The sequence below is a fragment of the Saccopteryx bilineata genome, chromosome 6 (assembly GCF_036850765.1).
Source record: "Saccopteryx bilineata isolate mSacBil1 chromosome 6, mSacBil1_pri_phased_curated, whole genome shotgun sequence".
In the NCBI taxonomy this organism is placed as follows: domain Eukaryota; kingdom Metazoa; phylum Chordata; class Mammalia; order Chiroptera; family Emballonuridae; genus Saccopteryx; species Saccopteryx bilineata.
In genome coordinates this window covers 206,110,348-206,134,456 of record NC_089495.1, presented here as the reverse complement: position 1 = coordinate 206,134,456, position 24,109 = coordinate 206,110,348, and the positions used below count along the sequence as shown (strand labels likewise).

Here is a 24,109-nt window from a genome sequence, read left to right as displayed (position 1 = left end):
AAACACACAGGAAAAAAAAAAAAAAGATGAGAGAGTGCCTCTCTTCGGATCCTTTGATTCGGCCTTATTTTATACTCATTTACGTGTTCTTTATTTCCTGATCAGATGATGTTTCTTTTTTTTTTTTTAATTGAGTTTATCGGGGTAACATTGGTTAACAACACCATACAAGTTTCAAGTGTGCAACTCAACAAAACACCATCTGCACACTTCATCGTGCGTCTCTCGCCCAAAGTCAAGTCTCCTTGGGTCGCCATGGACCTCTCTGCCCTCTTCCGCCTCCCTCCTCTCCCCTTCCCCTCTGGCCATCGCCATACATACTACTGTCGGTGTCCTTGTGTGGTGTGTGTGTGTGCGCATGCGTGCACACGTGCGTGATACGACTGTATATTTCTTTCTTTCTTTTTTTTTTTTTTTGTATTTCCCTGAAGCTGGAAACGGGGAGAGACAGTCAGACAGACTCCCACATGCGCCCGACCGGGATCCACCCGGCATGCCCACCAGGGGCGAGGCTCTGCCCACCAGGGGGTGATGCTCTGCCCCTCCGGTGCGTTGCTCTGCCGCGACCAGAGCCACTCTAACGCCTGGGGCAGAGGCCAAGGAGCCATCCCCAGCGCCCAGGCCATCTTTGCTCCAATGGAGCCTTGGCTGCGGGAGGGGAAGAGAGAGACAGAGAGGAAGGAGGGGGGGGTGGAGAAGCAAATGGGCGCTTCTCCTATGTGCCCTGGCCGGGAATCGAACCCGGGTCCCCCGCACGCCAGGCCGACGCTCTACCACTGAGCCAACTGGCCAGGGCCAACGACTGTATATTTCTTAAAAGCAGGAACCGTGTCTTCATTTGTGCCCAACACCGAGTAATGGCTCAATCACTCCTGGAACTGAACTCAGTGAAAAATTTTCCAGTTTCCCAGCCGGGAAACATGGCTTGACTAGAATGCAACAGAACAAAAGGATCATCTCAGATGATCGTCCTCACACTCTTCCTCTATGGTACTGTAAGTGTTACTACTAGACTGACTGCCTCCTAGAACATTTCACAGATGATTCAAATATCCAACCATCGGTAAGACAGTAGGCATCGAACGTAAGAGCGAAACACACGCACGACTCTGACCTGAAGCGTCAATGGGGTCAAGGGTAAATCCTTCCTCTTCACTGGAAAATGCCGTTCCGTTCAGTTTTCCATTTTCCAATAGATGTCTACACTCTGGGTTATCTGGTTCTGCCAATCAACATAGCCATGAAAGGATTTTATATAAAAAAATAGCTAGGGGGCTGTAGGATATGAAAGTGAAAGATGAACCAGTTGAAGGTAGTTATGTTGCTAACTGGAGCCACATCTGCATTCTTAGAATCACGTATTCAATACGAGTTGAAGAGGCTCAGCTGTTACATGCTTTGGGACCCACGGTGTCCAGGTGAGTCACGAATCGTCACCCTCTTTTGCATGTATGACACCTAAGGCTGAACTTTGAGGCGACTGTGGCTATAGTCATAGTAAAAAGTGAAAACGGAGTACCCACCGTAATACATTTCATTATATGTCTGCAAAAAAACAACAACACCCAAAATGTATTCTGTTAAATCATTTAATTATCAGTTGACCCATAAAAAAACCAATAACTAAATTTTAACTGCCTATCTCTTTGTACATTTTAAATTTCTACTGCTGCGTTAGAAAGAAAGTGGAACATCAAAATGAGGCTAATTGTACTTTTCATTCTGAAACGTATCAGACTAAAATGACCAAATCATTTGAGGTAAATGATTCTCATAAATTTCAAGTAGAAAAAAAATATATCCTCCTCACTTTTAATTTCTCTCCAATTGTATATAGACTGTCACACCATATTAATATCAACATGGCACTAACATAATGAATAACCAAGTTCACGTCAAACACTAATGACGCTTTTACCATGTAACATATGGTAATGATTCAAGAGCACAGTATTCTGGCAGAGTAGTCTAATGTGCTCTCGTACCAAGTAAACCCAGTCTTGGCTAAATAACCATCACTGTGCCTTTCTCAGAACCCAGTTTCCTAGTCTACATTGTCTTGAGTCAGACTGAGTTTTGAGGGACATTTTTTTATTATTATTATCTTCCTATAAACTGCTTCTTAAGCTCAGAAGTCCTGAGGCTAAATTTGAGCACTAGCAACGGTTCACTTTCTATACAAAGGAAAATTTCAACACACCCATCATAGTATCGGGAGGCTCAGGAAGCAGGGAAATTTCTCCATTCAAATGCCCGTCTTCTAACAGGACAGCCTCATCATCTTGCAATAGATTGTCTTGAAAAACACAATAAATACTTCTGTTACACAGAGTTTGAATCTATCTATCATTTGTACACCAAACCTTGATCGACATCACTGCATGCAAGGAATTGTAATGTAAAAGGATGCAGAAATGAATGAACCCTACGTAATTCGATTTGACCGGCTACAAGACTATCACGTTTCACGCAGGGGGACACAGAATTTTATGTACTTCATTTTCTTTATGAAAAACCTATTTTCAGAGGTTCAATTTCAGGGACTCTTTACTAAACTAATGCCAAGATAGCAGCCTTGTTACAAAGCCATGTGTAGGTTTCTGTCAAGAAGTAAAAGTGTTCAAAATCTTTCTGTAGAGATCTAGGGTAGAGCCACTGTCTTTTTGCACCTTCAAGACTCCAGAAGTTTGCCACAACCAGCCTTGTGATGTAATTTAAGAGAATGAAACAAAGATTTGCTGTATAATGTCAATAGCTTTAAAATATCATATATGCCTCTGGATTTCCTAGTCTTTGTCCCCCTATTTCTATGATTACTTGATAACAATACAACAGAAAAAATAAACTATAAAATGCCGGACAGATCCTTAGAATAGCTCTCCCACAATTTCTGTCAAAGGAAACGACGTCTTTTGGTATATGACCTGGTACACTTTGTGAGGCGTACGCTAATCTCATTCTTTCCCTTCTAAAACTTAGGAATTTTTTTTTTTTTTTGTATTTTTCTGAAGCTGGAAACGGGGAGGCAGTCAGACAGACTCCCGCATGCGCCCGACCGGGATCCACCCGGCACGCCCACCAGGGGGCGATGCTCTGCCCATCTGGGGCATAGCTCTGCCACGACCAGAGCCACTCTAGTGCCTGGGGCAGAGGCCACGGAGCCATCCCCAGTGCCTGGGCCGTCCTTTGCTCCAACGGAGCCTCAGCTGCGGGAGGGGAAGAGAGAGACAAGAGAGGAAGGAGAGGGGGAGGGGTGGAGAAGCAGATGGGCGCCTCTCCTGTGTGCCCTGGCCAGGAATCGAACCCGGGACTTCCGCACACCAGGCCGACGCTCTACCACTGAGCCAACCGGCCAGGGCCAAACTTAGGAATTTTTAAAACTAAAAAGAAGCAACCTGTATAGAAATTGTGCTTAAACAAAATGGCTATTTACTTGGACCTAGCTTAAGTGTTTAAATATACTACAAACTTTGAAAATGTGTGTAAAAAAATGCATTGATTTATATGACATAGAAACACACATGGAATTTTAATTTGATCTAATCTACTAAATACATGGTATTCATTTCATAGAACTAAAGACCCAATTTCTACAGAACCGGACGGCATACCAATCATCTCTCCCGCAGCCCCTTCATCACCAAAGCCATCTCCACTGTCACAGAGCAGGGACTTCTCTCCACTGAGGCTCCCAGAACTATGTTCAACCAATGGGCCACCGGAGTTCAGCAGTATGCTGTTATCAAAGAAGCTCTGACTTCTGAGAATTTCAGGTTCCTCTCCTAAATAAACATGTATCATTAATACCGAGTTAGTCAGAAACACACAGAGTTTGACGGTTAGAAGGAAATTCAGGTATCACCGTCTATAGCCCCCCCCCCACTCTCATTTCACAGTTAAGGAAAATGAAAGCTTAACTAAAGTATTCAACTAAAGTCTCAGTTAATCATTGGATACTGGATTTCTAGTCTAACGCTTTTTCTAATGCAGTAAAAAATAAAATAAAAAAGCCAAAACATCAGGATAAAGTTTTTAGTTGTGGTACAGTTTAAGAAATTCCCAAGTTACTATTGGCAGTGGAATGATTCTTCTACTTTAGGTAGGTTACGTCCTGCCTGATGTTGCTCGTAGTATCCCAATTTAGGGGAGAATAGCAATAAGGGATAGGGCAGTAAGGCTCAGAGAAGTGAGGTCATTTACCCAGTATCACACAGCAAGTCAAGAGAGAAAGTCCAGATTCAAACCCAGGTCTGTCCACATACTAAGAACAGGTTCTTCCCACATATACCAGAAAAAAGGTAAGGACGAAATTGTTGGGGGGTTACATTTATACATCGAAAGACTCGTGCTAAAGAGATCTCTACTGGCACAGAAACATCTACATCTATTGGCATTGTTTCAACACAGAAAAGGCAAATATAACCGATTATACTGTAATTTGGATTTCCCAAATAGTCTCACCAAAGCTCTCAGCTTGAAAAAGCATATCACTGTGATACTCTTCTCTGAGTGTGATTTCTTCTGGTCTGCTTTGGTTCTGAGCCAACTGTTCTAAAGCATCAGTAGCACTGTGGGGAAATATGACATGGAGGAAAACATGTGAACAGAACGTGTTTTGTAGCACACTGCAATACAAGAACAAAAGAAATCCTAAAACAAAACACACAGAAGAACCCAGATCTTATTACAAAGATAAAAGAGATTCTGTAAAATTCTCTCACTAGTATTAGTTATAAACACTGCTTACTTATACGTGTATATGATCTCTGGGTTGCCGACTCCAATGGTCCACTCTCAGTCCTATTTTTATCCTAACCAAAAGCATCGGCAATAGATGTTAACTTCCTCCCTTATGGAATACTTTCTACTTTTGGCCTCTGCAACACTCCCTCTTGATTTTCTTTCTACCTCATTGGCTGCTCCTATTGCATCTCCTTTATCGGTTCTTCCTCATCTCCTAGACTATTCACTGTTAGGAGCGACCCAACACTCAGTCCTCAGAACTCAATCTCCCTCTCTCCCTTTAAAAATCTACACTTACTCCCTTGGGGATCACCTATGACTCCCGGTGGAAGGTCCATCTATATATTCACAACTCTCAAATGTATATGTCCCATCCAGACCTCTTTCCTGAATCTCAGACCCAGATACTCAACTACTTACCTATTACCCTTCGATGTATAACAACAGTCACCTCAAAACTTATGTCCAGCCCTGGCTGGTTGGCTCAGCACTAGAGTGTTGGCCTGGTGTGTGGAAGTCCTGGGTTCGATTCCAGTCAGGGTACACAGGAGAAGTGACCATCTGCTTCTCTACCCCTTCCCTCCCCCTTCTCTCTCTCTCTCTTCCCTACCCTCCTGCAGCCATGGCTCAAATGGTCCAAGCAATTTGCCCTCCCCCCTCACCGTGCTTAGGATAGCTCCATTGTCTTGCCTCAGGTGCTGAAATAGCTCAGGTGCCGAGCAATGGAGTAGCAGCTCCAGATGGGCACAGCACCCCCTGTAGGGTGGATCCTGGTAGGGGCGCATGCAGGAGTCTGTCTCTGCCTCCCTGCCTCCCTTCTCTCACTTAATAAAAAACAACAACATATGTCCAAAACCTAATTTACTTCCTTCACCCGGCCCCTGCTAAACCTGCCGCTCCACAATTATACTAACATCATTGTGTCAACTCCATTCTCATGTCAAAAATCATACAGTCACCCCTTACTTCTCTCTTTCTCTTAAAGCCATAAGCAATCAGCAAATTCTGTGGGCTCTGACTTCAACATGCATTCCTAACTTGACTGCTACCACCCTGACAAAATGAAGTCTGGGAACCAATGACATCCATGGTCACTTCTCCCCTGGACTTCCTACTGCAATAGTCTCCCGGGCTCTCTTCTTCCTCCCCTTTCCCTTTAGGGTAAGTAGCCCCAGGGAGCACATTTAAACAGAGTCAAATCCTGGCACTCTCCTATTCAAAACCCCGCGCTGTGCTCCCGTGTAAAATAAAAGGCGAAGGGCAGCCTATCCGCAGCCCACATCTGCATTCCCGGCTACCCTGTTATTCCACCCCATCTCACTTGCTCTTCGCTGTTCCTGGGACACTCCCATGCCACTGCCACCACGCCTTTCCACCTGCTCTACCCGAAACATTCTTCCTCACACGACTGGACGACTCATTCCTTGGCCTCCCTTCAGGTTTCTGTTCTGACCTGGTTCGAGACACCTTGCCTGGCCGTTCTAGTATTTCATTTTATTTTCTATTTCTCTTCATAACGATGATCATCTCCTATGAGAACATATATTTGCTTGCTTGTTTATTGTCCGTCTGCTCCAACTACATTGCAGGACCCACGCAGCCAGGAGCTGTATTTTGATTCACTGCTATCTATCTCCTCAGCACCCAGAAACATGTCTGGCGTGTAAGGCACCCGATGAACGTTCATTGAATGAATGGGCGAATAGGCTGTCAACACTGCGAATAACATTTAGCATATATAATGATGCACTTTCTGGTGTTCTCTGAAATTCCACACTCAATTTCAAGTCCTCCGACTGCATGTTTACTCTGATTGCTAACTGCATTCCGTGTGCATCCACGAAATCGGGAGATGAAACAGTAAAATACCAGGAGAGCCGAATCGAAAGGAGAAGAAATAAAATAGTTACTTCATGTTCTGCGCTTCAAAATCATGGAATTCTTCCGGCAGTGTGATAGCACTGTAGGCTGCTTCAAAACTCTCTTTTGGAAGGTCAACTAGTCCTGAAAAGAATAAACAGGCACATCCAATAAGCAGGGACACTATGTCAAATAAGAAACTCCCAACTAAACCTCCTTCCATTTACACAAGACTTGCTCTCACTGGGCTGCTGCTGAGTCTCCTCACCGGCTTCCCTTCCCAGTGTCCACCTCTGCCCCTCTTCCGTCCGTTCTCTACCCAGCAGCCCAAATATTTTAAATGCAAAGTCGGATCAGATCGTGCCTGTGCTTAAAAACAATTCAGTGACTTCCCCGGTACATTTCAATGGAATCCCAACTTCTCATCGGGGCCTCTGCCGCCCTACAAACCTATCCGCGTTCATCTAGCGACACCCTTTCCCTCACTCGCTTTACTCCAACCACACTGGTCTTTTTGTTCCCCAAACAAGCTCAGCACTTTTTTCCCCTCAAGACCTTTGCTCTGGCGGCTCCCTCTGCCCGGACTGCTATTCCCTCGGGGGCTTGTTTAGATGACCGGGGTAGTTCTCATTCTGCAAGGCTGAGCTTAAAGTCTACCTTCTCAGAAAGGTTTTTCCTGACTAGCCTAACTGCAATCACACTGGCTCCTCTTTCCTGTTGTGATACTCTTTCTACATTCTACCACAGCATAATCACAATCCATAATTATTGCAATAATTCAAAATAAACATTTTCATGATCTGATTTCTTTTTTCTCTCTCTTGTTTGTCCCTGTATTCCAGAACCTATCATAGTGTTTCACATAAAGTACGGGGTCAATAAACATTTGTGGAATAGATAAATGAAACAACAAGCAAATGGTCTGTATTTGATATCATTATAAATCTTAGAGATTATACAGCTATTTTAAATAAAGAAAAAAACCCTGTCAATCCCAAATAGTAATTGAGGGGCTTGCATGTGCAAAGCACTAAGAAAGGTACTACTATAAGAGATTCAGAAAATAAATATGGCAGAAATTTGTCTTCAAGGAGCTTACAGATTAGTGTGAGAGGCAAAGCACATACCTAGATAACCATAATACAAGATGGAAAATGATGAATGTCTTAAAATTAAAGTTAAATTAAATTTCAAAGGCTTTATATTTATATTATATGCCAATCTCCAGTACTTTGGGATGTCTAGAGTTTTTAAAAGTATTTTTACTAATAGCATGCTACTTAAGGAGTCTTGAGAACTCTGAAAACAATGACAATAATGGATACCGAGGTTTTGTCAATCACACTATTTCTAATTTATCTCAAAAGGCAGAAATAGACAGGGCAAACAAAGCAACACATTAAAACTGAACATCCAAGTTTGCTGCACAAGTGTGGTAGCATTAAGTATAATTCATACATAAACACATACACATGCAAAAACACTACAAGTTTTTGAAAGCATGACGATTCCTTGCAAACACAGGAAAAGAGCAAAGGAAAGAATATAATTTGTCCATACCCATGGAAGCTTCCTCTATATATTAATACTTCCACTATACTCACAGTGGAATTACAGAGTGCCACCAATTAAAAGGGCCCACCCCAAATAAAAATGCAAAAGGGGACAGGGACAAGGTGAGACAAATCAACATGGCACATATACCTGGACGAAATGTCATCTTCATTTTAAGCAACGCTTCGCTGCAATCTGCCAAAAGATATTTTGCCTTCCTATTATAGATTCGAACAACTCCCAAAAGAAGGTGTCCTGAAGTTCGAAGTGCAATTGTCACCTTTCAATAATTTTTAAAGTATTAGAACACTAAAAATTAGATGCATAAACCCCGTTCTGTGAAAAATCACAAAAATCATGAGAATGTCTTCTCTTTGAAAAAAGCAAACATTTTGTATTCTTATTTAAAGGAATTCACTTGACTTCTATCTCACTGTGTAAAATAGTTAACTTTTCCTTTCTTCGGTGAAGATACCTTACTGCGGTGGTGAAGCGGAGCATGCCGCTGTTGGCTCTATGGGAAGAGCACCTGCAGTCAGGTGGACCCACGTTCAAGCCTCGGCTCAGGGGCAAAGGCTGAGTCATTTAACCCGCCTGACCTTCAGTTTATTAATAATGGCTACAATTTCCTGTATACTCATTTTGTGCCAGGTGTTGTCCTAAGGGCTTTTGATACATTAATTTATTTCATGTTGGCAACAACTTCTACTTACAGAAGGAAAACACCCGAGACTCAGATATGTTAAGTAGTACGCCCAAAGTAAGACAGCCCTTAAAGTGATGGAACAGGAGTCAAGTTTAAAATTTGACCAATTCAAAATCATATTCTATATGAACTTTTGAAAAAAGTAAAAAAATATTGAAAAAATTAGGAAAATAAAAAGTTCATACATTGAGGCAAAAAAAAGTCCATGATATAGGATTGTTGTGAAGATTAAAAAAAAAACCTAATGAACATAAAGTCTAGTCCACTGCCTTATACACGGTTGGTTTTCAATTATAATTTGTCCATCCCGGCCCTGGCCAGTTGGCTCACTGGTAGAGCATCAGCTGGGTGTGTGGATGTCCTGGGTTCGATTCCTGCTCAGGGCACACAAGAGAAGTGACCATCTGCTTCTCCATCCCCCTTCCTCTTTCTCTCTCTTTTCTTCCCGCAGCCATGGCTCCATTGGTTCCAGCAAGTTGGCCCCCAGCACTGAGGATGGCTCCATGGAGCCTCTGCCTCAGGTGCTAATAATAGCGGGGTTGCTGGCCCTAGATGGGCAGAGCATTGCCCATAGGGGGATTGAAGGGTGAATCCCGGGGGGCACATGCGTGAGTCTGTCTCTGTCTCCCCTCCTTTCATTTAAAAAAATTTTGTCCTTCTCTCAAGTGGAAAAATACTTAACCTATAAAATATTTTTAAAAATTTTAAACATAAATTCTAATACCTTGTTATATAGTTTTTATAATGAACGTAATACTTTACCATTTACAATGTTTTTATATATTTTTTCATTTATACTCAATCCTCCTTTTTTTCATACTCACCCTATTTATTCACCCATTCGTTTTCTAAGAAATGCTTATGTGGTACTACAATGTATATGGTAATTTGATAGGGAACTAGAAAGGACTGCAGAAGATGTATAAAACACGACCAGTGTCTTCCTGCAGGGTCCAATCTAGTTATAATAAACACAGGACAGTTAATTACTAACAGAAACCCGTTCATGATGTTCACACAATGAATGCTACAGGAACTAAGAGAGGACCATTTGAGAAGTCAAACATCCTTGGAAATCTATTTCATGATGGAATGGATTGTAATTCCTTTCCTCTCCATGAGTCATGGCAAATACATGCTATAGTTTTAACCCACCACATACCTTAGGCGAAAGGATTTTTTTAACGGTTAACTCCAGATTACATTCAGCGACATGAGTCCTGGTGACTTTCTTCTCCCAGTGAGCTGCAAGCCAGATTTTGGCCAGTGGCCCCCGCTTACTCATAAGCACATTGGTGTAGAACATGTTGCCTGTATTCCTGGGTTGTAGTCAATGAACTAGCAAGAACATTAAAACATATGCAAGATTGGATCATAGAAACGTTCTAGTGCTGTTTTACAGCCAGCAAAAACCACGTTTCAATTCATTCTATACCCTAACACCCAGATCATCTTCTAGTTCAATGTGTTATTCAAGTAATATTCCTTTTTTTTGTAAAGAAGAAACCCTTATTTAAAATAAAAAAATAATAAACTAATGACGGAACTCTCATAGACTTTGACTCACACCTGGGTTTTTTGTTTGTTTGTTTGTTTTTTGTATTTTTCTGAAGCTGGAAACGGGGAGAGACAGTCAGACAGACTCCCGCATGCGCCCGACCGGGATCCACCCGGTACGCCCACCAGGGGCGACGCTCTGCCCACCAGGGGGCAATGCTCTGCCCATCCTGGGCGTCGCCATGTTGCGACCAGAGCCACTCTAGCGCCTGAGGCAGAGGCCACAGAGCCATCCCCAGCGCCCGGGCCATCTCTGCTCCAATGGAGCCTTGGCTGCGGGAGGGGAAGAGAGAGACAGAGAGGAAAGCGCGGCGGAGGGGTGGAGAAGCAAATGGGCGCTTCTCCTATGTGCCCTGGCCGGGAATCGAACCCGGGTCCCCCGCACGCCAGGCCGACGCTCTACCGCTGAGCCAACCGGCCAGGGCTCACACCTGGTTTTAATATATCCTGGTCACTGATAGCTGTCTACATTTTACTTATTCTATCCTATAATGAATGGATTTGAGTTCTCTTACTAATAGGGTCAATTACATAGAGGAGGAAGTGGGGGGTGTGTGTGACAGGAGAGAAAAGTATAATAGAATTGAAAAAGGTAAAACCAAACTAAAAAAAAAAGAACACAAGTCACTTCTTTTTTAAAATTTAAGAATCAATGCCAGAATATTGATTTATACCCAGGAGTAGACAAGATGTTCTTGGTTCTCTTCAAGACGCTCTGGCTTACTCAACATGAAAATGTTTGAAGTTAAAATAATGGAACACCCAAGGTCCATAAAGTGTGGGGGGGGGGGGTTGGGGGAAGATAAGAAAACCAGAATCTCTAAGAAAAAAAAGGGGGGGGGGCAAGACAGGAAATAAACATCAAGAGTGTATACCTACTTCTACAAACAGCACTATTCTCAAGTAATACCATAAGGCTCCATTATTAAGCAAGGGGGTGTTATAGCATCTTGGTTGACTTCAAATTATTGCTATCTCAAATCGCCCCTATCAAAGCTTTATTGTTTTGGGGTTTTTTGTTTCTTTCCTACTTAAAAGTTCTGAGAAAAGAGCACCTTGATTGGGTAATGGGCACACAACACAATCAACAATTCAAATGCTATAGAAATGTTTACCTGAAACCTAGGTTCTCTTATTGATCAAGGTCACTCCATTACATTTAATTGAAATTAAAAAAAAAAAAAAAAAAAGCACATGGAGCCAAAACGAACACAAAACTGAAATCAGCGACAGAATTTAAAAAAAATGGAGCTGAGGCCCTAGCTAACTGTTGGCTCAGCAGTAGAGCGTGGGCCTGGCGTGTGGAAGTCCCGGGTTCGATTCCCAGCCAGGGCACACAGGTGAAGCGCCCATCTGCTTCTCCACCCCCCCCCCTCTCCTTCCTCTCTGTCTCTCTCTTCCCCTCCCGCAGCCAAGGCTCCATTGGAGCAAAGGATAGCCCAGGCGCTGGGGATGGCTCTGTGGCCTCTGCCCCAGGCGCTAGAGTGGCTCTGGTCGCGACAGAGCGACACCCGGAGGGGCAGAGCATCACCCCCTGGTGGGCAGAGCGTCGCCCCTGGTGGGCGTGCCGGGTGGATCCTGGTCGGGTGCATGCGGGAGTCTGTCTGACTGTCTCTCCCCATTTCCAGCTTCAGAAAAATACAAAAAAAAAACACCCCAAAACAAACAAACAAACAAAAAACGGAGCAGCGCCTCAGATGGGCAGAGCATCGCCCCCTGGTGGGCATGCGGGGGGGGGGGGCGAGATCCCGGGGCGGAGTCTGTCTGACTGTCTCCCGGCTTCTTCGGAAAATACAAAAAACAAAAACAAAAACGGAGCTGAACTCGGATCCGTGCCCAATGCCACACCAAGAATCTGATCCTTGGGGCCAAAAGAAAGGTCGGGCAGTTCACCGAGCCGCATCCTCCATCCTCACCCCCCCTCACCCCCAAGGTGCACGGCCCGCGCCCGCCTGGGTCCCCTGTTTTGTTTCTTCCGAGTCCGCGTGTTGGCAGCTGGGCATCCCACTGCCTCGCTGTAGGTCGCTCCCAGGTGGGTGCTTACTAATGCACTTTAGAAAATAAAACAGCCACCCCGCGGCTGGCTGTCCGGAGACACCGAGTTCCCAGAGCGCGCTCCCTTCCCTCCCGCAAACGCAAACACACACACACACACACACCCAGCGCGGGACGGAGGGACGGAGGGACGGAGGGACGGAGGGACGGAGGGACGGAGGGACGGCCCCGCGGGGTGGCGCGGACGGGCCGGGGCGGGCGGCGCGCGGGGACAGCACCCGGCCGCGAGGGGACGCCGAGCGCGCGGACGCCGGCAGCTCCTCCCTCAGCGACCCCTCCGCGCTCCGGGCCAGGCGCTCCCCGACGGGCTCCGAGGCCGGAGGGCGGCCGCCAGCGCCCACGCACGGAGGTGGCCGGGCCGCGCCCCCAGCCCGTGCAGTCCGGCCCTCAGGCGGGGGGCTCGCGCCCTTGGGGAGCCCGGCCGGGCGCGTGCGGGGCTGCGCTCAGCCGCCAGGTGCCCCCGCCCGGGCCCTCAGGCTGAGCCCTACTTTAAGAGCGCGGGATCTCAGGAGAGGGGCGCCCGAGCAGGGGAGGCGAAGAGCCGGGGGCCGAGGCTGAGGGTCAGCGCGGCGGGGCTGAGGCGCTGAGGCGACGCGCTCCCAGCGCCGCTGCTCTTCGACTTGGGCGCGGGGCGGGGCGAAGGCGGGACGGGCGGGGCTTCAGAGGGTGGGCGGGCCGTCCGGAGGTGGGCGGGGCTAAAGGGGCCATTGGGCAAAAAACGCGGCAGGGAGAGGGGCGGGGCGGACGGGGGCGGGGCTAAGGCGGTGGTAGGCGGGGCTAAAGGAGAGTCAGTGAGCAAAGGGGACGCGGCAGGGCGAGGGGCGGGGCGGGCAGGCAACTCCGCGACGGGGGAGGACCAAGGGAGATAGGGCAGGGACGCGAGGAACTACAACCCTAGCGTGAAGTCCCCTGCTGTGCTGTGTCTCTGTGTGTGATATATGTCAGCCTTTTAAATTTTGTTATTTGTTATTTCTTCTGTTGTGCTAAAAAAAATTTTTTCCTTTCTAATAGCATTCTCCATTTATGACTTTGTATTCTTTTTCCTAAGAAAAGAATGTCGTGCATTTTAAAAGCTTCACGTCCCACAACACCTGTTCGCGTGCTGGCCCAACCCTGTTCTTTTTGCGCCCTTTGCTCTAAGTTATATTGGAATCCCTCGATGCCCACTGCTTAGGACCGTGCCCAACACATAGTATCATTAGAAAACAATGTGTAGGTGAATGAATGAATGACTCGGAAACTGAAATGGTAGAATAACCGTCCATTACATGAAAACACGAATTTTGTCTGTTGTATTCATTAGTACATTTCCAGACGCAGAGTAGGAGCTGACATACAGCTGATGCGCAATAAATATATTTTTAAAAATGAATCCAGACCTCTTCAACGGCACACAATGCTTCTTTCCATTGCCTCTGGTTATTTCCAGTTTACAAAGCTTTTTCCCAAGACCCTCTTCAAGATCTGAGAGGTGGCATTTTCATATTAGAGTTAAGATTAAATGGAGGCTCAGAGGAGAAGTGTGACTTGCCCCTGGTCACTCAGGGGCAGAGCTGATATTCAAACTCAGATCTCAAAGGCCAGAAAGCCTTATCTTTCTTGGCCTTCCCGCTATGGTGTCCCACAATAAGAAAGCAGATGGTGAGGGAGCCAGTTCCACACGCAGAGCAGGCGGGTTCCAGGAAGAATTACTGTGCAAGGACAGCAGGTGGCGCCCCATCCACAGAGTAGTTACCCTGAGGTACGCAAATACATTTGTTGAAATCCAAACTTGAACCGCCAGTTTATTTGCTCTCAACTACCCTTCATTTGCTTCCTTGGACTTCCTTTGCTTTATGGACCTGAATAGAAAAACCTGGATTTTCTCTCCCAAGTAGTAAGGAGCTGGGGGAGGAAAAAAACCAGAGTAGGGAAACACCTAGTTCTCCATCTCTTGTATGTTTTTCCTTTACTTTTACACAGAACATTTCACTTCTGACACTTCTGGACACCAAATGTGTGGCTACAAATTAAAGGTTCCCGTGATCCCCTCCTCAGTTCAATTAATTTGCAAGCATGGTCCACAGAACTCAGGGAAACACTTATTTAACCTTTACCAGTTTATTAAAGGATACCGGTGAACAGCCAGATGAAGAGATACATATGACAAGGTCACGGAGGGCCCCCAGGGTAGGAAAGCATCTACAACACCCTCCTGGGATGTGGCTATGTTTCCCAAACTGGGAGCTCCCCGAATTCCCTGCCATGGGGATTTTATGGAGACTTCCTCCAGTAAGCATGAACAACTGAGACCTCTATCCCCAGTCCTCCTGTCTCCTCTCAGGAGGATGGGGAAGGGGGCTCAAGATCCCAAGCTTCTAATCGCGCCTTGGTCTTTTCCGTGACCAGCCCCTGTCCAGGAGCCACCGGGAGCCCACCCAGAGTCAGTATAACTGAGGAATTTACAAGGAGTTCTGGGAGTCCTGGGTCAGGATCAAAGACAAATATTAGAACAAGAGATGCTCCTACTTCTCCGAGAGTACGAGGAAGCTGTTGTGTCGAGAAAGAACGGAGGAGCGTGTGTCTGACACTCTGGGACTCAGCAGCCTCTCCCTCTGTTCCCCAGGTTTCCCGGCTGCCTCCTGGGACAGACCACATGATTTATTCTAGCTGATGGGCTGTGGGAGGAAGGGACATAGATCACTTCCTGTCTAGCATGTCAAGGAGCCAGTGTGCGACTCTCTAAACGTTACTCCCTTGCCGTGGCATCTGATGGATGGCTATAGGGTCTGGGACCTTGAGAACGGCCTGCTGGTTGGTGCGGGGTGGGGTGGGGGCCTGGAGGGGGGGGCCTGAATCATTGCTGTGAGGTGAAGAAGCATTGCTGGGCGGTGCTCACAGGCACAGGAAGTGACAGAGAACAAAGATGAAGAAGCAAGTTCCTTCTCTCTCCTCCAGCCCTGGGGCGTCCCTCTAGCCCCACCTTGATTATTGGCCAAGTCAAACAAATGTTATCTGGAGCACAGGTAACAGAATCACACAAAGGATCATATAGGTTTCAAGTGCACATTTCTAAGATACATGATCTATTTGGAGCGCCCACCACCTCACGTCAAATCATGTTTCTTCGTTGTATACTTGGCCCCCTTTACCCTCAACTAACCACCCCCACCCCTTCCCTCTGGTCACCACCACACTGTTGTCTGTGTCTATGAGTTTTCATTTTATATCCCACATGAGTGAAGTCATATGGCTCTCAGCTTTTTCTGTCTGACTGATTTCGCTTAGCATAATATTCTCAAGGCCCATCCCTGTTGTCACCGCTGGCGGTATTTCATCTTTTTTATGGCTGAGTTGTATTCCATTGTATATATGTATCACATCTTCTTTATCCAACCCTCTATCGAGGGACACTCTCATTGTTTTCATGCCTTGGCCACTGTGAATAATGCTGCAATGAACGTAGGGTGCATATATGTTTGCGAATAAATGTATTTTGAGTGTTTCTGGTCTATATACCCAGTAGAGGGATTGCTGGGTCGTACGGCAGTTCTATTCTTTATTTTTTGAGGAACCGCCATACTGTCTTCCACAATGGCTGTCCCAGTTGACATTCCCACCCAGCAGTGAATGAGGGTGCCTTTTCCTTCACAAATCTCTCCGACACTTGTTATGATCTGTCTTGTCATTCTCACAGGTGTGAGGTGGTGTCTCATTGTAGTTTTGATACATCTGTAGTTTTCATCTATCTGTTGGCTGTTTGTATGTCTCTTTGGGAGACATACCTGTTCGTGTCCTCTGCCCATGTTTTAACTGGCGTGTTTGTTTGGTGTTGAGTTATATGAGATGTAATTTGTCAAAGCTTTCACTCCAGCGCCCCACCTGGCTGAGGGTTCTGCCATGCCGTAAACCCCGTCACCTGCTGGTGCAGGGTTACTATTGCCAACCCTGAACGAGTGAAATGCTGTTTTCTTCATCATTTCCTTTCTTTGCTTCTTTGGAAATCTGGACTGTATTTCTCAGGACCATGCTGGTTGCAAATGACAGAAACCCTACTCAAATCGGCTTTAGTAAGACCACACTGGTGTGCGTGGAGGTGGTGGTGGTGGTGGTGGAATTCACTGGTGTCACTCACTGCTGACAAGTGCCGGCCAAGGAGCCAGTGGCACACAGAGAAGTTGAGTGACAGGTCCAGAGACACTGGGAAGATGAGGACAGAGGTGAACCCAGAGACTTCCTGACTCCCGTTCCAGTGCTCTCCCCGAGAGCTACACCAATCTTAGACAAGCGGTGGGAGGGTTCATGCTCAGGGTCATCGCCAGCCAGTTAAGGGAGGGAGCTTCGCCTGCTGTCTACCCCCTGGAGGAGCTGGGCCAGCCGCCTGGAGGGCAGGGCCGGGTGACCCCTGCCTTCGGAGCCTGCCCGGGCTCTGACGGGGGACTCCCCTCCGCTGCAGCTGGCGTCTTCCCAGTGGGCAGTCTCAGCACGCAGCTCCTCCAGCACACCGTGGAGATGCCTCAGTGTGAGCAGCAGCTTCTGGTCTTGCACCTGCATCTCAGCCTAGGAGAGAGGACAAGTCTGGGAGGGGACGGGCAAGCCCCGGGCACGCCCCTGAAAGCCCGCTCCCACCCCTGCCTCGCCCCCGGAGACAAGCCCGCAGCCTCACAGAAGCCATGTTCCCCAAAGCCTCAGGTTCTTCGTCTGCAGAGTGGAAAGCAAGTCACTTACCTCTCAAGGCTCTTATTGGTCCTTTACTGTTTAAGGAGATACTGAGTTGTTTTTCAGAGACAACAGAGCAGGACCACAAGCCACAGAGGAGGGAAGTTTGGCCTCTGGGCTGCACCCAGAGCAAGTCTCAGACCCTCCTTCCCCAATGGAAAACAAAGGATCAGGGCATAACCAGGACTCAAACACTGGAACCCTTTCAGAAGTCAAGGGTCCGTTGTCCAGGAAGACCCAGTGTTGATGTCCCTTTACCATAAACTGCCAGGTTCCGAGGTCCTCTGGTTAAGACCTGCCCCACCCGCCCCGCCCCAGCACGTCCCTCCCCTGTAGCCTCTTAAAAACCCATGGTGGCCTGATCTAGTGAGCAAGATGGATCTGACACACCACTTGTCTCTCATCTTCTCAGCTGGTGCCTTCTTGATCAATACATTCTTCCATTTCCCAAATGCTGATGCTTTGAGTTTTGGCCTTGTGAAGCATTTTGGGCACACAGACTTTGGCCCGGTAGCATTAATGAGGACTGAATGAATGAATGAGTCCCTGCTCTGTGCTTATCCTCGTGATCATCACCATCACCGATAGGAAAGACTCTTCTCCTCATTGACAACCCCGCTGACATGCTTTAACCCTCACTGTAACAAATCATTTTGTAGGTATGAAGGTGACGGTGACTTCTCATGCAAGTGAAGTACACCCTGCCAGCAGCCAGAGCCCTTTAGAGCACTTAATTCTCAGCACAAGGTCTGAGGATTGCTGGGGTCCCACTAACCCTTTCAGGAGGTCAGCGAGGTCAAAGCTACCTTCATTACAACACGGAGATAGTATTGCCCTTTCTACTTTCACTTATGAGCACACGGTGAAGGTTTCTGTGAGCTATGCGATGTGATACCCCATCAGATCGAATGCAGAAGCAGAGAGACTCCAGCCATGTTCTGTTGAGGGAGACAGGAAGGTAGATGCTCAAGAGATTTGGAACATGGTAACACAATGCACCTCTTCTCATTATATATATAAATCAATCTAGTTATTCTAATTAAAAGATTTGATTAACATGCAACAAATTTGCTATTGTTATAAATGCCTGAGTAAATAAATACTAGAAATCTCTCAGTGTTGGTGTCTAATTCAATCAGTGTGAATAGCTATATAGAACTCACACAAACAAGAGTGTTTTTGGTATCCCGAGTCATTTTTAAGAATGAGAAGGGGTTGCCCCCTGGTGGGCAGAGCGTCGCCCCCGGGTGGGCGTGCCGGGTGGATCCCGGTCGGGCGCATGCGGGAGTCTGTCTGACTGTCTATCCCCATTTCCAGCTTCAGAAAAATACAAAAAAAAAAAAAGAATGAGAAGGGGTTCTGGCCCTGGCTGGTTGGCTCAGTGGTAGAGCGTCGGCCTGGCGTGCAGGAGTCCTGGGTTCGATTCCCGGCCAGGGCACACAGGAGAGGCGCCCATCTGCTTCTCCACCCCTCCCCCTCTCCTTCCTCTCTGTCTCTCTCTTCCCCTCCCACAGCCAAGGCTCCATTGGAGCAAAGTTTGCCCGGGCGCTGAGGATGGCTCTATGGCCCCTGCCTCAGGCGCTAGAATGGCTCTGGTTGCAGCAGAGCAACACCCTAGATGGGCAGAGCATCGCCCCCTGGTGGGCATGCGGGGTGGATCCCTGTCAGGCGCATGCGGGAGTCCATCTGACTGCCTCCCTGTTTCCAACTTCAGAGAAATACAAAAAAAATTTTTTTTTAATTTTAAAAATTTAAAAAAAATGATGAGAAGGGGTTCTAAGACCAACAGCTGTGAGGGCTGCTGCTTCCGGACACTACTGTCCCTCACACACCTGTCCTCACTCCTCCCATTGTTCCCTAGGGGTGTTGTTCCCCACAGCTCTTCTCTCTAGCGCTATCTCTTTCAAGATGTCAAAATTATTGTTCTGACTACGTACGTCGTTCTTCCATGGGATATAAAATTCAAAAGCCGCGCAGGGGTCGTCAAACTTTTTATAAAAACCGCCCACTTTTGCAGTGCTGGTCAACCTGGTCCCTACCGTGCAACCAAACAGCGCCTCGATTGGCCCATCATGAAAGCTGGAACGCCCACTAGTGGGCGGTAGGGACCAGGTCGACCAGCACTGCAAAAGTGGGCGGTTTTTATAAAAAGTTTGATGACCCCTGCTAGCGTCAAGTCTCCCCCCCCAGCGCCCCACTCCCTGTGATAATGCAGTCTCCTCCCCCAGAGGCTTCCCTGCTGAGGATGCCTGAGGCAGAGCTGAACAGGAATATGCACCCTCAACCTGCCTCTCTCTGTCCGCCCCCCTTCTCTCTCTGCTCCCATCTCTCTCGCTCTCTCTTCCTCTCTCTCTCTCTCTCTCTAAAAGAACATTACTAATATTACTTCTCCCTTAAAAATAGTATTTTGATTGTCATGACAAACTAATTACTTTAAAAGATGAAGCCCATTCCCTCACTCCAGCCGTAGTCACATCACCAAGAGCTCCAATCACTAGAAAGAGGAAACGAGAAGGTGACCACCACCCCACCCCACCCCACCCCGAGGACACGGGGACTCCTCCAGGGGCACCTGGAATGGTAGCAGGCCCATCCCTTCCTAATTCCTGGGAAAATGTTAAATCTGCGTTTCCTGGATTTTTAGGATTTTCCTCCCACACATTTCCCCACCCCGCGCCCGGTCCAGCCTTTAGCACCAGCTCTGGGCACATGTTCCTCGGAACACAATGCGGATGGCAGCAGGGCCAGGGGAGGTGGGGGACCCCACGTCTTTAGCTTGGAGGGCTGCACTGACTTCACCTGCAGGAAAGTCCTTCGGGGAAGCGTCCTGTCTCGCCGGGCGCGAGGTGCAGAGCTAAGGCAGGCTCTGGGCTCAGTGTGCTCGAGAGCCTTGCAGTGCATGGTTCTGTCCTTCTGAATGAATATGCCACGTAGTGGTCAGGCTGGTGGGCCGTCTTGTCGCAGGCAGCTGAGGCTCTCTCCCCTCTTTTATTTTTAAATTTATTTTCTTGTTGGACTACATTTGTTTCTCTCCCCTCTTTTCGATCTCACCAGGACTTGGGGAGCTCACACTATCCCAGGGACAGGAGGGAGAGCACTGAACTTTGGTCAGTGGCGGTCGTGGGTGTCACTGACTTTTTCCTTCTGCTGCATGAAGCGTACCTAGGTCCTTCCCTAACATGCAAGTGGGGCTTCTTGGCTGGGCTCCAGAGGGGACCTCGTGGAGCTCTGTAAATTCCACGTGACAGGAGTGAATAAACCGGTTTGCCTGGGAAGTTCACAGTCCGGAATGGGCAAAGGGAGACTCAAGGTTATCCATCTGTTGGCATCACGTGCAGGGAGGTTGCCTGGGAGGCTGTGCCCTGATAGGCTCCGCCCACCCTGCCTTGTCTCCTCCCCCCCCCCCCCCCCCCATGCGGGGAAAGAGTTACTTTGTCAGATGGAAACTAGCACTTTGGGTTTGGCTCAGCCTGGGTGCCCAGGGTTTAGGGGAGCAAAGGGAAGGCCCGCTGGACAGCTTCTGGGTCCCCAGGACGGGAACAGCTCCAGGTCCCAGGCGAAGCCCTCCTGGGTCGGCCCCTCCCACCTGGGTGAGGATGGGGTCGGATCCAGCTGACCAGTTGTTGCCTGGCAACCCAGAAAGTCCATGTCTGCACAATCCTGCCTGTCCTCCCCAGGAGAATCCGACGTATTGGACTATATACACTTTGGGTGCTTTCTGGGGTTCCCTGAAGCACCTTCTTCTCGCTCTTAGCCGATATCCCCACCCACCCCGGGGCACCCCTCTATTTTTGAACTTGGAGAAAACACCACAGGAAGAGGCATAAGGCCAGTATCCTGATCAGCCCGCAAGAGACCAAAACTCATAACTCAGTGAGAGACAGGAGTGAACTGGGCCGATACATGATCTCTGCTTTCTCCCCCCCCACCCCACCCCCTCCGGGAAACCTTGCAGCTGGATAAACCAGGTGTTGAGACGGAGCCACCCGCCCGCCCGGGGCCTCCCTCGGACTCCCTCCCAAGGGGGCAAGGTGCTTGGTGGCTCAGACCCTCTCCTCACCCCCCAGAGCACTGGCTTCTGCCTCTACTCCCTCCTTCCCTCATTCTCACTGCTCTGGGCTCGCACCTCCCAGTAAGCCATTAGTACCCCCATCTTTGTGCAAGCGTCTGCTGTGTTGCAATCCCGACCCAGGTGGCCACGAGTCCACTCAGGCTGAGGCCACCCACGCAGTCCACGTCCACTGGAGTCGGGACTGTAACAACCAACAGGGACGTGCCGGGCAGGCCCGGGGTGAGTCACGCCATCTGCTCACTGACTTCTCACAGGAACCCCTGGGATGTTGGTTCTTCCCTTACCCCCCCTCCCCCGTCTCACGCTAAGGAAACTGAGGCTCAAGGAACACCATGAGCTGGAAGAAGCCACACAGCATCAGGACGGGCCACATCCCCAGGACTCAGCGTAAGCCTGAAACCAGCCAGGCAGGCCCCGCAGCCCGAGCCTCTTATGTAGGCCATGACCTACTTATCCGCTACCTGGGATGGCGACTGTGCGCCACATGGCCGGTCCCGGGGGTGGGGGGGGGTGCCTGCGGGGCCTGCACCCCAGCCCAGGGCCTCTGCCCCAGCCAGGGCGACACCTGGGAAGGGGCGCCCGCCAGCCCTGGCGTGGACGAGGCACAGGTGCCGGGTGAGAAGAAACGCAGAGCCTTACCAGCTCCTTCCTCAGCCACTGCAGGGTTTGCCCCAGGTCCGGGGTCGGCTCTTCAGCTGCTTTCATCTCGGGGGTCCTTGGGAGAGACCTTCACGCTGACCCGGCGGGGGGCCTGAGGCACCTCTGATCCCTACTGTCTGCTGCCCACTTCAGGCTGGAAGCCGGTTCTGGCCAAGGCACTGAGGATGAAGTTAATGAGATCAGGAAGCGGCTCACATGGGAAAATGTAGTATTTTTTTTTTTTTAAAGGGCTTCAATCTCTGGAGAGAAAAGGAGGGCAGGCAGGAGGGAGGCCATCGGAGTAGCGGTGCCCAGGTCCCTGCGAGGTCCAGCAGCCAAGATCTGATGGCAGATGAGACTGTAGAGCTTCACATGGTTCAAAACAAAACAAAACAAAACAAAACAATTATGATGAGAATAGGTGTCCCCTTTTGAGGGCTCTCAGTGAGATTGTATCTATAAAAAGTCAGTAACATAGTGATCCCTGGGGAAGAGCCGAGGTCACTCACAAAACAAGCTCAACCCATTTCAGAGAGACTGCCCTCGACCCAGGCCACACAAGCTGTCCACAGATAAAACTCCCCCCTGAAGACGAACTCATCATCCAAAATTACAGAACACCCAAGGAAACAACCTACGGCAGGTGAGAGTCAGCGGACACTTCCCACAGCGGGCTCAGGCCCCTCCTCCCGAGGGCTTCCGACCAAGAGGACAGGAAGGCATTTCGAAAAGAACTAAAGTTACACAAGCAGGAATCAAAAACATAAGGGGAAGAAAAAGGCATTCTTTTTAAAAGGCAGATGTGGAGGGGGGGGGGGTTAGCGGTGGGGGGTGGTGGTTAAGATGGGTGAAGGGCATCCAAAGGTACAAACTCCCAGTTAGAAAATCAGTAAGTCGTGGGGATGCAAGTAACATACAGTATGGTGAGGACAGTTAATAATACTGGGTTGCACATTTGAAGTTGCAAAGAGAGTACAACAAAATATATCCTGTCACTACGTGTGGTGATGGATGTTAACTAGGCCTACTGTGGTGATCATTTTGCAATACACACACATCTCCCTTCATTATGTTGTACACCTGAAACGGATACAGTGTATCAATTATACCCCAATAAAACGGATTTGAAAAAGGAACAAATAGAATGGATAGAAGTAAAAATGAGAGCAAATGTTTATAAATGAAAGAAAACTAAGTGCACAGTTAGGGTAAGTGTAGCTCTTTGGACTACAGAGCTAGACTCGTGGGTGCAGGGAACGCAGAGGCAGATTGGTGCAAGTGTTGCTTGTGGGCACTCAGGGGAATATGGAAGCCCAGCCCGGATGAGCTGGGACTCTGGGAAGGGGCTTCACCACTCAGCATCTTCAGAACCTTATGGCTGCAACACCCAAACCATGTGCCAAGGCACCCTGAGGCGTGGCAGAAATCTCACAGAGGAGGCCCCCCGCAAAAATATTTTTAAAATCTCGAGGGTAACACAGTAACATCTGTTGGGAACTAGTTACTAGGTTGTTAAAACAAATTGCTTAATAAATAACTGTTAGGTATTTCTTTGTGTCCGGCACACTGGGAAAAAAATGTCCCTTCTCCTAGTCACTCACAGGCAAAAGATGACATTCCCAGTCTCCTTTGCAGGTAAATGTGGCCATGTGATTAAATCCTGGGATCTGAATGGAAGTGATGAGTACAGTTTCTGGGTTGGGCCATTCAAAGGGAAGAGGAGGGTTGATGTCTTTCCCCTCTGCCCTCCTGCTGACTGGAATGCAGTCAGAAGGGCTGGCGGTGGTGCAGCCATCTTGGACTGTAATGTGGAGGAGGGCAGAGCGACAGAGGAGGAACCCAGGTCTCTTGTGATTGCTGAAGCCACCGTGCCAGACTTAATGCCAAGTATATTTATACATGCGAGTGAAAAGAGTTCTGTTTTATCAAAACCCTTTTTTTTTTATTGGTCCTCTTAATTTAGGAGTCAAACCAATGTCCTAAAAGTATAGCAGCAGGATGAGCACAGCACAAGGCAGGTGCCTTCCTTTCCCCCACTTGGGCCCTTTCTATAACCCTCTCTCCTACGTATTTTATTTTCTTCCACGTGTTGCCTTGTTCGTGGCCTGATCTACCTCTCACCACAGCTCTGTGACGTTCACAGCAGAGAGGGGACTTCTGTAACACCCACAGGGCAGACAGGAAACCCTGAGATGCAAGAGTTGTGAGAGACCTGCCCTGAGGCT

General features: G+C 48.2%; 2 protein-coding genes across 2 annotated transcripts in view; both read right to left on the bottom strand.

Moving 5' to 3' along the window:
* The window catches only part of RAD21L1 (RAD21 cohesin complex component like 1), a 32,058-nt gene extending 19,019 nt beyond the window's left edge, over window positions 1-13,039 (bottom strand). Inside the window, exons 1-8 of the mRNA XM_066236123.1 lie at window positions 12,964-13,039; window positions 10,026-10,201; window positions 8,308-8,437; window positions 6,654-6,747; window positions 4,462-4,568; window positions 3,612-3,782; window positions 2,201-2,296; window positions 1,115-1,222 (exon numbers count right to left, since the gene is read on the bottom strand). Of these exons, the coding sequence (XP_066092220.1) occupies window positions 1,115-1,222; window positions 2,201-2,296; window positions 3,612-3,782; window positions 4,462-4,568; window positions 6,654-6,747; window positions 8,308-8,437; window positions 10,026-10,169 (850 nt within the window). The 5' untranslated portion in view covers window positions 10,170-10,201; window positions 12,964-13,039. The remainder of the gene's footprint in view (window positions 1-1,114; window positions 1,223-2,200; window positions 2,297-3,611; window positions 3,783-4,461; window positions 4,569-6,653; window positions 6,748-8,307; window positions 8,438-10,025; window positions 10,202-12,963) is intronic.
* Window positions 13,040-14,555: 1,516 nt separating this feature from the next.
* C6H20orf202 (chromosome 6 C20orf202 homolog) lies at window positions 14,556-22,512 on the bottom strand. Its single transcript, XM_066237202.1, has 2 exons — window positions 21,885-22,512; window positions 14,556-17,014 (listed from the first exon to the last, which is right to left on the bottom strand). The coding sequence occupies exons 1-2, from the start codon at window positions 21,948-21,950 to the stop codon at window positions 16,781-16,783; spliced, it is 300 nt and encodes a 99-aa protein (XP_066093299.1). The 5' UTR covers window positions 21,951-22,512; the 3' UTR covers window positions 14,556-16,780.
* Between the last annotated feature and the right edge of the window lie 1,597 nt (window positions 22,513-24,109).